General features: G+C 39.9%; 1 protein-coding gene across 1 annotated transcript in view; it reads right to left on the bottom strand.

Moving 5' to 3' along the window:
• The window catches only part of LOC140195299 (thrombospondin type-1 domain-containing protein 7A-like), a 430,342-nt gene that overhangs the window by 79,765 nt on the left and 333,211 nt on the right, over positions 1-17,366 (bottom strand). Inside the window, exons 10-11 of the mRNA XM_072253392.1 lie at positions 15,013-15,145; positions 1,785-1,888 (exon numbers count right to left, since the gene is read on the bottom strand). Coding sequence (XP_072109493.1) covers positions 1,785-1,888; positions 15,013-15,145 — 237 coding nt within the window. The remainder of the gene's footprint in view (positions 1-1,784; positions 1,889-15,012; positions 15,146-17,366) is intronic.

The raw sequence follows: 17,366 nt of genomic DNA, 5'->3' as shown, positions 1-17,366 counted from the left end.
ACTGTGCCAGGGTAGCAGACTCTATTCTCTGATAGAACTTAGTTTACAGTTTACAATGATGGGCATTGAACTTGAGACTGGCACTAATTGCTGTTACATCAGAATAAAAGTGATAGGCCCAGAATCAAAGGCAGGTTGAAATCCATATCAAATATCTAACTCCATTGGGCAAAGATTAGCTTGCAATATTGAGACTTAATAGGAAGGAAGAAATCAGTGCTCACCCAAATATGTCAATGTCATGTTTTGTTGCTGTCTCTGAGGAAGCATGATGCCTGCACAGGGATCCCAGGTACACACATGATGTATTGAAACTAGTGCCATGCCTCTTTACTGCAAATCAATGTTACTTCCCCTATATTTGAAGGATCTAATGGAAGGAGACCCCAAGAAATTTGAAATGAATAGGGTTATGGTTAAAGTAACACGTAGCATTTAACCAACTTATTTAAGTATCACATGATGCCATATTCTTCTAGGGGTTCACCCTAGCATCATTGTCCTCACACATGATTGAGTCTGAAACAGAGCTAGAGGGATCATAACTGAAACAAATGGAAATAACCTGAGACAAACAGGTTTTATTTTGACTGTGTTGTTCTGCTCTTGAATTTGCATATATCATATGATTAGAATTCAACATTCAAATATGTTTCTCAGGTGGATTCGAGAAGTTGACAGAATATGGTTTGATGTTTCAGAATGGCTTACCATTCTCTCAGCTATGCTTGAAAAGCAATCTATTTGGAATAAATTTGAGTTGTCTTTAATACACGTGATAATGGTTCTGCTAGAAGTAATGCCTTGATATCATTTCACAAAAATACCGTATGAAATCCAATTAAATATGCAAGAAAGGTACCTGTGAACATTTATTCAATAACCTTGTTAAAAAGAATGTGTTAACTAATAAATAAGTTACAAAATAAATCTAGTGTGACTTCCTTAATGTCAGAAAATTAAAATTTTTATGTATTAAATTTATTGACATATGTATTATTTAAATCATATTTAAAGCTTAAATAATGGAATATAACAATATTAAACAGGCATTTTTAATATCTTTTTTATGCAGATGTACAGTTGTGTTATTGGACTCACAAAATTCACAGTTTACTTAACAGGCTCATTGAATGTATAATTGGTGAGAATTGGTATGATCTTCTGAGCACAAATGCATTGAGGAGCGTTCTTTCCATCTTGTTTCTCCATGCACACACATTTGTACATTACTGACTGCAAACATAGAATGAACTAACATGAATGGATACCATTGTGGAATAAAATTTCACCCGCTATTATACATTAAAAATCATTTTTACGAATGATAACACGATGAAGCTGCATTATTTCTGAAGATTTTAAAAAAATCACAATACACCTTTTGTCAGCGTCTAGTTCTCCACCTAAGAATCAATTTGTTTTAAGTGACAGAAAATGACTTCAAAACTATCATACAGAACAATTTATTTGTGATGGCTCTTGTAGACCAATGATCAATTTCTTCGTAAATATAAAGCTTAAAAAGTATGTCTATTAGTGCCCTGGTGTCAAACAAAGAAATAAATTTGAGAACTACATTCAAGACCTGGAAACCAGTGGCAATTAGAGTAACTCAAATGAGTGATTACATCGTATTGGGGGCATTTATCAGTGCTGACTCCTGGCCCAACTTTTGAGCTGGGTAGGTCAATTTTAGACAAATTGGGACGACATCAGAATCGATACAGATCCCTGCTGAATATATTTTGTATGATATGATAGCTGTAAACAAGGAAACTAACCTCTGATTTGAAGGCCTGGACCACAGGATTCATGTGCTCCTGGGCTGTCTTGACGGACGTACCAAGGTACCAACTGACAGCGCCGCCATTTGTGTGTTTTCCACCTATTGAAAATAATACATAATTAGTTATTATATAGTATTTAACTAAGAAAGGAAGAAGTTGCATTTATTTTATGTCAATTTTTAAATTTTCATTTTCCCATAAAATGCCTTCCAATCTTTTACCTTCTTCCTTATAAAGGCGGAACTACTTAGAAATCGAATTTGCAAGGAAAGATCGACTTGGGCTTCTTGGCCTCAAGCTGATGTGAAGAAAAACTTTAACATAAAAAATTAACTTAAATTAAAATACAGTTGAAAATTTACCAAAAAGATTAAATGCAGTGTTAGAACTGATATCAGGAAATTCTTCCTCATACAAAACATGATTAATAAGCTATATCATGTTGTCATTCTTAAAATTGATTTTTTAATTTATATGTTTTTAAAAAGTTATTCCAAAATGTTATCCATTAGTTATTGGCAGACTTACATTCAGTAATGTATAATTACATGGAATAACTTTCAGATATGGATGCAATGACAAAAAATTCAGTATTTGGAAGAGTTTCCATTTGTTGACCATTCTTTGTATGAAGAAGGATTTCTTGATAATAAAACAAAATATGTGAGTCTGTTTAGGGAACAGTTGGGTATTATAATAGAGGAAGCAGAGTGATGTATAGAGACATGTTAAGACTATGCAAATAACTAAATTAAGATGGGTTTTCTTTATTCGTAATGATTCTATAGCCTAACAATTACTGCAACACCTAAGGTAATTTGGAGCTAACATTCTCTACTAGTAACCATTAGCAAGACTGCAGAAGGCTTAAATGATTGTACTAGCTGCATTGTTTGAAGAAGTTGGAATTAAGAATCCACTGTTTTCCCCCTCCCATACCTGGAGAGACCCAATGTCCTGATAATATCACGATTGTGTGAATATTAAATACTTTGCTCAAGAACCCAATGTAGCTATTGTGGGGATGTTACAGTATTTCTTCCAGTGTTCCTCTCTGCTCACAGTGTGATCAGAATATAGCTAAAATTTGTGGCAATGGTTTTAATGAGGTTGAAAAAATTGCAAGGCTACGTAGTATAGTTGTTTTGCCCCTGTACTTTGCTTTGTCTTTCCATGTGGTTGAAATGATGTTCATTGTGCATCTCCATGGAATTAGTGTGGCTCAAGAAGCAGCTCTTCAACGTTTGGGATCAAGTGATTGAGGTAACTCAATCTTGAGATAACATTCTCTGTAACAGACCGCCAGGAAACATGTCTCTGGCTACGACAGTCAGATTTGTCCCCTGGATTCTTTGAAATCTGCTGGGATATTCTCCTCTTCCAAGAGGTCGTGGATTTATAACTGAGTTCTTCACTGCAGAGTTTTAGAACTTCAGTGAACATACTATCTGCCACCAATGCCTTTTTTGACTTTCTGTAAATGAAGAACAGTGTCAAAGTGGGATCAGATCCTCAATATGGACATGAAGTTATCAGGTAGACAGGAAATGATTCAACGGTGTCTTCAGAATCTCTTTATAAACAACCTTCATGACTTCAGGTCTTCATTAACATGACCTCAAGTGGGAGAAAAAGTATTTTGAATGACAAGGAACTAGGAATTGAAGCATCAAGGCCACATAAGAGGCCATAGTAAATGACAGAAAAAGCATTTCATCTCACAAGCAATTTACACACTAGTTGCAACAAGCACTTCCTGTCCCAAGTCTGTGGGTCTCACATACACCTCATCAGCCACCTCAGAACCTACAGAAATGCAGCAGAAGCAAGTCAACCTCAAACCCAAGGGAGTGACTCAGGCAGGAGTTTTGGCTCGTGATTTATTTGTAGGTGTTTCACTGAATAATGCTATAATGAGTACGAGTCTGGTCTTCCAAGGCAAAGAAGAGCTTTTTGACTGTCCTTCTCCTCCTACAAAACACATGCATCAGAAACTCCACCAAGAATTTGTGGGGAAGAAACTGAATTTGCCCAGGGAATGAATGAGCTGCCTGACTCTCATCTCTGACTGACCCCCAGCCTTCTCCATGCCAGCAAAATTTCAACCTTGAACAGCATACACATAATGCTGGAGGAACTCAGCAAAGCAGGCAGCATCTATGGAGGGTAATAAACAGTCAACAGTTTGGTCCAAGACCCTTCTTTCTATTGGTACATGCGCTTACAGTTGACCCCCACATGGTCTTCAGCAAGAACTTTCGCTGGTTGATCCTCAAGCTTAGACCAGATAGAATCCAGGATGAGTAAGTCAAATGGATATCATATTGGATTTGTGGTAAGAATCACAGGGCGATAGCTGAGGATTGTTTTTCATATTGGAGGCCTGTGACCAGTGGTGTGCCACATCCTCTCCCATTGTTGTCAGGGACCAGAAGACAGAGCTTCAGAATAGAAGGATGAATCTTAGAACAGAGATGAGGAGGGGTTGAATCTGTGGAATCCATTGGAGGCCAAATCATTGGGTATATTTAAAGTGGAGGTTGATAGGTTCTTGATTAGTAAGGGTTTCAAAGGTTATTGGGAGAAGGCAGGAGAATGAGGTTGAGATGGATAATAAATCAGCCATGATTGAATGGGGGAGCAGATTCAATGTACTGAATACCTATTAAAGTAGGCACTGAGTGCATGTTCATGGTGTTCTGTTGTTATAGCCCATCCACTTCACGGTTCATCATGTTGTGCATTTAGAGATGATCTTTAGCACATCATTGCTGTAACATGTGGTTATTTGAGTTACTCTCACCTTCCTGTCAGCTTGAACCAGTCTGGGCATTCTCCTCTGACCCCTCTCATTAACAAGGCATTTTCACCCACAGAACGGCCGCCTACTGGATTTTTTTTTTGTTTTTTGCACAGTTCTCTGTAAACTCTTGAGACTGTTATAGGTAGATAGATAGATGGATAGATACACTTTATTAATCCCGAGGGAAATTTGGTTTCGTTACAGCCGCACCAACCAAGAATAGAGCGTAAATATAGCAATACAAAAACCACAAACAATGAAACAACAAAATGCAAACTATGCCAGATGGAAAATAAGTCCAGGACCAGTCTATTGGCTCAGGGTGTCTGACCCTCCACGGGAGGAACTGCACGTTCATTGGCCACAGGCAGGGACGACTCCCGTGCCGCCAAGTGTTGTATCACGGTGAAATGTGGCCGAAGTCCAACAGTAAAAAGTTCAATATCCGGTCTACAAACACGTTCCCTGATCGTAATATGACCCAGATTGCACTATCTGTTGTTAACCAGAACAGTAAGCACCCAACTCCTTTACGCTTACCGCTCTCAGTGCACTTCTGGTCAGCCGGAACGGTCTGGAAGCCGTCCATGGAGAAGTTTTGATCGTGTATGACCTCGTGCAGTCCCGTTCCAGTGAAACACGTAACACTGCACTCCCGAAATGTTCTCTGACGCCTGGCTAGCGCCGTCAACTCGTCCATTTTATTATCCACTAAACTCCTTTTCTCCATCAGTCTCTGTTGTCTTGACATGGTCCTCTTTCCTCGACTTTGTGATCCCCCTCTGCATCCTCTATGTGTTTTCCTCCGGATTTCAGCAGGGGTGTCCGCCGCTCTGCTCGCTAAACCAGCCGGCATTAGCACAAACAGCTGGTCCGTGGAATAAACAATGCGACCTTGCTTCTGTCCTGTGTGTCGGGATGTTAACTATTTCCAGCGCTAAAAAAAACCCAAATAAAACTCTCTCTACCAGCACGTTAGAGAAGGTGCAGCTTCGACGTGTTACCATGAGAAAAAAAAACAAAAAATAACATAAGTTAAAAAGTAAGAAGAAGAAAGTAAGAATAGATCGGAACGGCTGTACCAGGCTGTATGCATGACCGGCGCATGCGCACATGGGCACAAGGCGTGTATTTTATGCATGAAAATCAAAACAGATCAGCAGTTTTTTCAGATACTTAAACAACCCCATCTGGCACCAACAATCATTCCACGGTGAAAGTCACTTTGATCACATTTCTTCCCCATTCTGATGTTTGGTCTGAACAACAATGGAGCCTCTTGACCATGTTTGCTTGCTTATATACATTGGGTTGCTGCCACGATTGGTTGTTTGGCTATTTGCATTAACGAGCAAGTGTATAGGTGTACCTAATAAAGTGGCCACTGGGTGTTCATTAATGGTATGGATGAGAATGTAGCTGGGATAATTAGTAAGTTTGGTGATATAATGGACAGTGAAGGTTGTCAAGGTTACAACAGGATCAAGATCAACTCATGACTTTGATTTGTTTGCTGAGTGAATAAAATATGAGTTTCTAAAGAAGTTTGGTCTCCTTCCCTGTAAGCTTGATTTTAACCCATCCTCCTGAGTCACTGTTAAACAAGAAATATTCCTGTGGCAAACTGATAAGAATTAAACCAATTCAGCTGCTGACTTTATCCTAATAGACCTGTCAAATTCACAAATGGAATGAAATCTGCAACTAGTATATTGAATCCAAAGTACGGAGTTTTTAGTAATGAGTAATAAACTGATTCCTAAGCTCTGGAACCTGGGCCTTAGCACTCAGATCTGCAGCTGGATCTTCAACTTCCTCACAGACAGGAGCCAGGCTGTAAAAATAGGGGACAAGCTCTCCTCTACAATCACTCTGCGCACCGGTGCCTCACAAGGCTGTGTACTCAGCCCCCTGCTGTACTCACTGTACACCCATGAATGTGTAGCCAAGTTTCTATCAAACTCAATATATAAGTTTGCTGATGACACAACAATTGTAGGCCGTATCTCCGGTAATGATGAGTTTGAGTACAGAGAGGAAATTAAGAACCTGGTGGCATGGTGCGAAGACAATAACCTATCCCTCAACGTCAGCAAGACAAAGGAATTGGTTGTTGACTTCAAAAGGAGTAGCGGACCGCACGACCCAATTTCCATCGAAGTGTGCGCAAGTGGAACAGGTCAAAAGCTTTAAGTTCCTTGAGGTCAATATCACAAATGACCTGACTTGGTCCAACCAAGCAGAGTTCATGCCAAGAAGGCCCACCAGCACCTTTACTTCCTGAGGAAGCTAAAGAAATTTGGCCTGTCCCCCAAAACCCTCACTAATTTTTAAAGATGCACCGTAGAAAGCATTCTTCTAGGGTGCATCACAACCTGGTATGGAAGTTGTCCTGTCCAAGACCGGAAGAAGCTGCAGAAGATCATGAACACAGCGCAGCACATCACACAAACCAACCTTCTGTCTGTGGATTCACTTTACACCGCAGACTGTCGAAGCAGTGCTGCCAGGATAATCAAGGACATGATCCACCCAGCCAACACACTTTTCGTCCTTCTTCTCTCCGGGAGAAGTCTCAGGAGCTTGAAGACTTGTACGGCCAGATTTGGGAACAGCTTCTTTCCAACTGTGATAAGATTGCTGAACTGATCCTGACCCGGATCTGGGCCGTACCCTCCAAATATCCGGACTTCCCTCTCGGTTTTTTTGCACTACTTTACTTTCCATTTTTCTATTTGCTATTTATGATTTATAATTTAAATTTTTAATATTTACTAATTTTTACTATTTTTAATATTTAATATTTGTAATCCAGGGAGTGGGAAGCGCAGAATCAAATATCACTGTGATTATTATACATTCTAGTACCAATTGTTTGGCGACAATAAAGTATAAAGTACAAAGCAACAGTAACACACATAAAAGTTGCTGGTGAACACAGCAGGCCAGACAGCATCTCTAGGAAGAGGTGGCCGACCTATTGTCTCAGCTTGCTCCTGCCCCACCGAACTCGTTTCTGCATACCTCGACACGGTTTTATCCCCCCTTGTTCAATCCCTTCCTACCTATGTTCATGACACTTCTCACGCTCTTGAACTTTTCGATGATTTTAAGTTCCCTGGCCCCCACCACTTTATTTTCACCATGGATGTCCAGTCTCTATATACTTCCATCCTCAAAGCTCTCCGTTTCTTTTTGGATTCCAGACCTAATCAGTTCCCCTCTACCACCACTCTGCTCCGTCTAGCGGAATTAGTCCTTACTCTTAATAATTTCTCCTTTGGCTCCTCCCACTTCCTCCAAACTAAAGGTGTAGCTATGGGCACCCGTATGGGTCCTAGCTATGCCTGCCTTTTTGTTGGCTTTTTGGAACAATCTATGTTTGTGCCTATTCTGGTATCTGTCCCCCACTTTTCCTTCGTTACATCCACGACTGCATTGGCACTGCTTCCTGCACGCATGCGGAGCTCGTTGACTTTATTAACTTTGCCTCCAACTTTCACCCTGCCCTCAAGTTTACCTGGTCCATTTCCGACACTTCCCTCCCCTTTCTAGATCTTTCTGTCTCTGTCTCTGGAGACAGCTTATCCACTGATGTCTAATATAAACCTACTGACTCTCACAGCTATCTGGACTATTCCTCTTCTCACCCTGTCTCTTGCAAAAACGCCATCCCCTTCTCGCAATTCCTCCGTCTCCGCCGCATCTGCTCTCAGGATGAGGCTTTTCATTCTAGGACGAGGGAGATGTGTTCATTTTTTAAAGAAAGGGGCTTCCCTTCCTCCACTATCAACTCTGCTCTTAAACGCATCTCCCCCATTTCACGTACACCTGCTCTCACTCCATCCTCCCGCCACCCCACTAGGAATAGGGTTCCCCTGGTCCTCACCTACCACCCCACCAGCCTCCGGGTCCAACATATTATTCTCCGTAACTTCCGCCACCTCCAACGGGATCCCACCACTAAGCACATCTTTCCCTCCCCCCCTCTCTCTGCATTCCGCAGGGATCGCTCCCTACACGACTCCCTTGTCCATTCGTCCCCCCCATCCCTCCCCACTGATCTCCCTCCTGGTACTTATCCGTGTAAGCGGAACAAGTGCTACACATGCCCTTACACTTCCTCCCTTACCACCATTCAGGGCCCCAAACAGTCCTTCCAGGTGAGGCAACACTTTACCTGTGAGTCGGCTGGAGTGATATACTGCGTCCGGTGCTCCCGATGTGGCCTTTTATATCTTGGCGAGACCCGGCGCAGACTGGGAGACCACTTTGCTGAACACCTACGCTCTGTCCGCCAGAGAAAGCAGGATCTCCCAGTGGCCACACATTTTAATTCCACATCCCATTCCCATTCTGACATGTCTATCCACGGCCTCCTCTACTGTAAAGATGAAGCCACGCTCAGGTTGGAGGAACAACACCTTATATTCCATCTGGGTAGCCTCCAACCTGATGGCATGAACATCGACTTCTCTAACTTCCGCTAATGCCCCACCTCCCCCTCATACCCCATCTGTTACTTATTTTTATACACACATTCTTTCTCTCACTCTCCTTTTTCTTCCTCTGCCCCTCTGAATATACCCCTGCCCATCTTCTGGGTTCCCCCCCCCTTGTCTTTCTTCCCGGACCTCCTGTCCCATGATCCTCTCGTATCCCTTTGCCTATTACCTGTCCAGCTCTTGGCTCCATCCCTCCCCCTCCTGTCTTCTCCTATCATTTTGGATCTCCCCCTCCCCCTCCAACTTTCAAATTCCTTACTCACTCTTCCTTCAGTTAGTCCTGACGAAGGGTCTCGGCCTGAAACGTCGACTGCACCTCTTCCTAGAGATGCTGCCTGGCCTGCTGCGTTCACCAGCAACTTTTATGTGTGTTGCTTGAATTTCCAGCATCTGCAGAATTCGTGTTGTTTGCGTTTTTAAAGCAACAGTAACTATGGTTTTAGTACCTTCAGTAAAATAACATGCAAAGAGCCTTTCAACATCTCATGCATTAATTTTGCAGTGAGGTAAGTTTTATCTCTGTAATGATAAAACAAAATGAGAGTACACCTGTAGTCTAGAATTATCACAGTTTAAGTTTCACAAGAGAAAAATATATCAGTTTGGTAATTTGTTAATTTTTGATTTAGAAGCCCTTAAACTTTTCAGTCCTCTGTATACTGTACACTGTCATAATCTAGCCCAGTGAAATTTCATTGAAAATGTATTGCTATCACCATGCCTAGTAAGATTATTGTATGTAACCAAAAATAAAAAAAACTTTCATTAATCAATTTAATACTGTCAGTAAAACAAAATTCTCTTCCCTCTCAATGGTCCATATTTCCTGAGAATGTAATTTGATTATTTATTTTCAGAGGTATAAATCCAAAGAATTACAGTTACCAATAGTTTGCATAATATACGTAAGTCTTCACTTTTTCAATCAAACTCTTCACCTATTAGAGCCTTCTTTTTTTTAAGCTGCAGATTTATGCATCACAGAAAATTGCCACTTTGCCCATCACAACTGTGTTGCTCTTTGAAAGACCTTTCTATCTGATTCCGCTGCCCTGTTCTTCTACCACAATTACTTTTTGAGAACTTATTTAATCCTGTTTTGAACATGTAATGTAGTGAATTCTTAATGAAATAATTTGCTGTGTAAAAGAAATGATCTTTGATCTGTCAATCACTAAACCTGAGACTTCTAATTACCAAACCTGAAAACATAATTGTTTCTTTATATCTGCTGTAGTAAAACCACTCATAATTTTCAATAGCTTTATCCAAAACCATTTCCATGCGAAGTGTAACCCCATCTTCTCCATATTTCTATCTGAAGTTTTCTATTCTGTTACCATTCTAGAAAAGCTCCACTTTATATCCTCTAAGGTCTGGTTACCCCACCTAAAGTCTGATGCCTAGAACTGAATCCGTTATTCCAGTTTAGACCTAACTAGTGACACACAGACATGTAGTATATAGCATGGCTGCGATATTCCATTCATCTATTTTGAAAACCAAAGCTTTGCACTACTCAATCTGACAAGTTACTTTCAAGATTTGTGTTCACATTCCGCCAGCTCTATTTTATGCGTTTTCCTTAAAATGGTATCATTGATAACAGCAGCCCCCAACCACCGGCCGCAGACTGGTACCAGGCTGCAAAGCATGTGCTACTGGGCCGTGAGGAAATGATATGAGTCAGCTGCAACTTTCCTCATTCCCTGTCACGCACTGTTGAACTTGAACATAGGTTTGCCAACTGTACCGAATTAGCCGGAACTTCCTGTATATTGGGTTAAATTGGTTTGTCCCATATGGGACCGCCCTTGTTCCATATTTCCCCCGCTAAGGTGAAGCGTTCCTATGAAACCTTTCGTGCCGAAATGGCGTAAAGCGAAGAGGCAATTACCATTAATTTATATGGGAAAAATTTTTGAGCGTTCCCAGACCCAAAAGATAACCCACCAAATCATAACAAATAACACATAAAACCGAAAATAATACTAATATATATTAAAAGCAGGAATGATATGATAAATACACAGCCTATATAAAGTAGAAATAATGTATGTACAGTGTAGTTGGGAAGATTAAGCAAAACCGATTTGTGGAAAAAAATACGCATGCATACGCATGCGTACGTCACATATGTGCATGCCTCATATGCGCACGTCATGCATGCGCACAAAGGTGCCCGCGCAAGGCTTCATAGTCATGGTAGACTTTCCTGGGGTAAACACAAGTGTCCTGGGATGACTGCTACTTTTGTCCCTTATTTGGGAGTGAGAAAGTTGGCAACCCTAACTGTAAAAGACATGTTGAGGTGAGTTTAACCCTACTTGAATACCACCCCCCCCCCCCGTCGGCCGGTCCGCAAGAGTATTGTCAATATTAAACCGGTCTGCGGTGCAAAAAAGGTTGGGGAACCTTGATTTATAATCATTTATGTAGTAAAGCAATTGTAGAATATACTACAAATTTGTACAGAATTCATAGTGCCTGTAAAAGTATTCAACCCCTTTCCGGAAGTTTTCATATTTTATTGTTTTACAACATTGAATCACAATGGATTTAATTTGGATTTTTTGACACTAATCGACAGTAAAGGACTCTTTTGTATCAAAATAAAAACAGATCTCTACAGTGATCTAAATTAATTATGAATATAAAACACAAAATAATTGACTGTATAAGTATTCACCCTCCCCCCTTTAATATGACACACCAAATCATCACTGGTGCAACTAATCATCATTAATTTTGGAAGTCACATAATTAATTAAATAGAAATCTATTTTTGGAGTCCTGTGTGTAGTCAAGGTGTTTCAATTGATTGTAGTAAGAATACACCTGTATCTAAAAAGTCCAACTGCTGGTGAGTCAGTATCCTTGCAAAAGCTACACCATGAAGACAAAAGAACACTCCAAGCAACTCCATGAAAAGATTATTGAAAAGCACAAATCAGGAGATGGATACAAGCAAAATTCCAAGTCACTGAATATCCCTTGGAGTACAATTAAGTCAATCTTTAAGAAATGGAAAGGATATGGCATGGCTGTAAATCTGCCTGGAGCAGGCCATCCTCAAACGCTGAGTGACCGTGCAAAAAGGGGCTAGTGAGGGAGGCCACCAAGAGGCCTATGACATCTCTAGAGGAGTTACAAGCTTCAGTGGCTGAGATGGGAGAGACTGCATACAACAACCCATAGCCTAAGTGTTTCACCAGTCGCACTTTATGGGAGAGTGGCAAAGAGAAAGCCACTGTTCAAAAATTTCACATGAAATCTCAGCTAGAGTTTGCCATAAGGCATGTGGGAGACTCTGAAGTCAGTTGGAAGAAGGCTGTATGGTCTGATTAAACCAAAATTGAGCTTTTTAGCCATCGGACTAAATACTATGTTTGTAATAAGCCAAATACTGCACATCATCAAAAATATACCACCTCTTTCGTGAAGCATATTAGTGGCGGAATCATGCTGTGGGGATGCTTCACTGCAGCAGTCCCAGGAAGGCTTGTGAAGGTAGAAAATAAAATGAAGGCAGTAAAATATAAGGAAATCCCGATGCAGTCTGCAAGAGAACTGCAACTTGGGAGAAGATTTTTATTCCACAAGACAATGACCCCAAGCATAAAGTCAAAGCTACACAGGGGTGGCTTAAAAACAAGAAAATTAATGTCCTGGAGTGGCAAAGTCAGAGTCCATACCTTAATCCAATTGAGACCTTGTGGCTGGACTTGAAAAGGGCTGTTCACTCACAATCCCTATGCAATCTGACAAAGCTTGAACAGGTTTGTAAAGAAGAATGGAGAAAAATTGCAGGGTCCAGTTTGCAAAGTTGATAGAGACCTATCCACATAGACTCACTGCTATAATTGCTGCATCTACTAAATACTGATTTGAAAGGGGTGAATAATTATGCAATCAATTATTTTGTGTTTTATATTTTTAATTAGTTTAGATCACATTGTGGATATCCATTTTCACTTTAAAACAAAAGTGCCTTTTTCTGTTGATCAGTGTCAAAAAAACCAAATGAAATCCACTGTGATTCAATATTGTAAAACAACAAAACATGAAACCTTTCAAGGGGGGTGAATACATTTTACCGGCACTGTACAGAGCGGAATTTCTAACCGTAATGATCGTCTGAAGAATATCCTGAGATTGATGAATACATTCTTGAAATGTAACCTGGTTCTAGTTTAATGAAGTCAGATGCATGACTTTGTAAACAACACACATAAAATGCTGGAGAAACTCAGCAGGCCAGGCAGCATCAATGGAAAAAAGTACAGTCATTTCCAGCATCTGCCGATTTTCTCTTGTTAGCGCCTTTTTATACTATAGTTGATTGTTCCTTAGTCGGGAATTAAATTTACATCTGATTAAGTAATACAATTCAAAATACCTCTGGATTGTTAGGCATACATGACACTTTTCTTTCCATAAACAAAGCAAATGGCTGTGCAGGAAATGAAAGAGGAGATTTGTTGTTTGGTGCCACATATTATTTAAACAAGATGGATAGCAAGCCTGAGTTTTACAGAGAGAGAAATAAAGCAGAATTGAAAGTCAAATAAGGCTCTGAGTTTAGAACTAGTGAATATACATGGGTTCATCCATCATGAGAAGACAGATAAATGCTTTAGCCATAAAACTACTCTGACAGCAGTGCCCCATCTATCTCAAGCAGATGGACTTAATAGTGGCCAGTCTTTCTTCCAACAATTGATATGCTCATTCATCTGGTTCATAATATTACCTTGCACTTTCTCATAAGGATTCTGACAGAGAAGTCCAACAGAATGTGTTAAGAGATTAAGGGTTAGAGCTATGAGTGGTTTCTCATCAAATGCCCACAATATGTTTAGATATCTTTTGGGAAGCCCTTTGCCATATAAATGCAGACAAGAAACAGGCAGCAGCAAGGGTAGGAGAAGGAAATCATGGTTGATGGAAAGGAATGAGACTATCAATACTCTACAAAGGGTGCATGCAGATGATTGTCACTTGGGAGGAGGGAACATGAGGAGGAGCAGCAAGGAAGGGATTGTTGTGATGGAGAAGAGCTTGGTGAGGGAATGGTCAGCTTGAAGCAGGTAGGTTCAGTTTAACAGACAGAAACATACCTGTACCCATTCTTCTTGACCCACAATCAGCACTCTAAATGCTCTCATAATGTGATTCTGGCTCTTAATGTCCTTCTTCACCTGGACATTCATGTTTCTAGCCTAAATGTGGCACTATTGCAGATTCATTGCAAAACTGGCCATTAACTTCACAAAACCAACCACATGTTTGTCTCCTGACAGCAATCATAACATTTTCATATAGAAGCTATTATAAGGATTAGCTTTGTTTAAAGGGTCAATTTGATTGTAAGGATCTATTTTGAAAATTAAGCTAGCACTCTTGAACTCTGAGTCACAACTCCATGAATAAACACTAGTTAGGCAGACAATACACTCACATTGCTACCAACTTTACAGTGAATGTGCCTCAAGTATGCAAATGAGAATTTAAACAGCTTGGACTAATCAAGCAATACATATTCACCAGATAATACAGGAAGCCAAAGAGTGCTAACCAACTATATCATCATACTGAACAGTTTATCTGTAAATGCTACATTTTGAAGAGAGAACCCAGTTTGTAGGAGAAGTCAATATTCTTGCTGCTTCTTCCACTATTGTGTTTATGCGTTCACTAATGGCTGCTTGTTCCACCTGATATCATCTGGCTTGACATCAATTACAAACTGAAATTAAACGCTTCCTAAAATCAGAACCTTTTAACATGGAGAATGAAGATATTGCCTCATTCGTAAAATGTTTGTAAAGAAAAGCACAATAATTAATAGAAATTAAGCAGGAGTTGAGTTTAATGTAGTCAGATTATACTCCATCTGATGATCATTTTTTACCTGTAATTATTGCAGACAGGAGGGGACTCGCAATCCTTCTCCTCAAAGAGTGTATCAGGACAATCACGCCCTCCGTTTGATGGTAATTGAATAATGATACGATGGCGGGATTGTTTTGCTGTGTTATCTTCTCCTGCAAGTAATGGAATATCACAACAGTTCATGAATAAGGCTTAGATTCTGCACTGTGTACAAATTTAATATAAAAAAACTTCTACTTGCAGATTGCCTTTTGGTACACACAACTAGATGAGGAATTAATATTTTAAATCCAGGGCAATGTTCAAAAGAGTCATTGTGGAGGATTTTCATTGTACAGGCGAGGAAACACTGCTGCCAGTGGCAGGCTGATCAATAACCAAACAAAACAGAATTAAGTTGGTCAGGCAATATTCTGTGGAGAAAGAAAAAAATGGGTTGCGATGGCTGACCTTCCATCAGAACTGTCCAGTTTTGACACAAACCAGAATAGACGACAATCTGAAATTGGTGAATTCAACAACGAATCCCAGGGGCTGCTAAGTACCTAGAAGCAGATGAGATGCTGTTCCTTGAGCTTACATTGACCTTCATTACAACCTTGTAGGAAACTAACGGGACAGCGGAATGTAAATTAAAGTGTCAGGTGACTGGAAGCTCTGGGATGTTTTTGTGATCTGAAGGTAAATCTTCTGTAAAGTGGTCACTGAATCTGTGTTTGATTTTCTGATGTACAGTACTGTGCAACAGTTGTAGGCACCTTAAATTTTCTTATTGTTTCTGTTTCCATTTCTGATCATGGATTTTTGATGTAAAATATTAACAGTGCTTCTTTTTCCACAAATGCTGCCTGCCTTGATGAGTGTTTCCAACATTTACTTTTTCTGAGTTCTGACTTAACTGTTTTCCTCTCTACATAAGCTGCCTGATCAGCGGCATATTTCTTGTTTATTTTTTGTTTCAATTTTCCAACAACTTCTGTGCTCTGCCTCTCTCAATTCCAATATGTTCTTTTCCTTTTTTTTAAATTAATTGCCAATTTTCCCCTTTTCATCCATTAACAAGATCCCTTCAAAAGCATTGCATCACTTGGATATGCTTGGCTGGTAGAAGACTCTCAACCACGTAGGGTTATCATCTGTTTGGATTCTGCTGCTGCCTTAGAGTCTATAAAAGGGAGTAAATCAAAAGCTCGTCCTGACATAGTTATTGAGATTCTCTTAGTGTTGCTTAGAGTAGGGAAGATGGGTTGTGCAGTTAGATTTTCATGGATATCTGGGCATGCTGGGGTGGAGGGAAATGAAATTGTGGATGGCATTGCAAAATCTTCCTTACTGAGCAGGCAAGTAGAAATTAGAGTTCCCCTAGGCAGAGCAGAATTGAGAAGTAGAACTTAAAAAGGTATAGAGAAGAAGTGGCAGGAGGATTGGAAAAATGAATTAAGGGGCAGCATTATTTTTCTAGTCACCCACTAGTTAAAAAGGTCTCAGACTGTTACCTTTTAAGTCGTAGAGATGTGGTGAAATTTACAAGACCTAGGTTGGGGCATTGTGGGCTAAACTATTATTTAAAGATCATAGGAAAACATCCTACTGGATTATGTGACTGTGGTAGGCCAGAGACAGTCCAGCATGTTTTGCTGAGCTGTAATCGATACAAAACTGAAAGAAGCATGTTGTTCAAGAGGCTATCTGGCTTAAATTTATTTTGGTTTCCTATTAAATCTTTGTTTGGCCATCAAGAGAATCAACATCTGATTGAAGAGTCTATCATTCAGTTTATACGTGAGGCTAGGTTGTATTCGAGAATTTGAGTTCCTTGAAATTCTATAATTAATTATACATCCTGTGGAGGGCTGTAATATGCCTAGATGTGTCTAAACAGCCAGAAATAGAAGAAGAAGATATGCTTGGCTTCTCATCAAGACATTCCTTCTGTTTGCTCCTCCTTTTCCCCTCTGTGAAATTGAAAGCATGTTACTTTACTTTTCATTTCTCCAATTCAGTGGACAGGTTACTGACCAGAAATATTAACTCAATTTTACTTTCTATAAAAGGATACCTTAAATGCCGAGGACTATTTCTATTTCAGGGTTCTAGAATTTGTGCCTGCTTTGATTTTCAAGGCTGTTGAGATTTTGAAAATGCTTCAGATGGTAAGACGCAAGGGAATAACACTGCCTGTGTCACATAGTCTCAATTTAAATAGCATGGATGTAGTTGATAGTAAGGGAGATAATAAGGAAATTGATTTAGTTGAAAATAATTGGGAGATAGACAGTGGTAATAATATTAACAATGGTGAAAATTCCGGGAAGGTGAGGTGAAATATCCTAGCACCCAGTAATATTCAGAAGTGAATTGAATTAAGATGCT

Source organism: Mobula birostris, chromosome 3 (genome assembly GCF_030028105.1).
Source record: "Mobula birostris isolate sMobBir1 chromosome 3, sMobBir1.hap1, whole genome shotgun sequence".
Taxonomy (NCBI): Eukaryota; Metazoa; Chordata; class Chondrichthyes; order Myliobatiformes; family Myliobatidae; genus Mobula; species Mobula birostris.
This window is presented reverse-complemented; position numbering and strand designations above follow the sequence as displayed.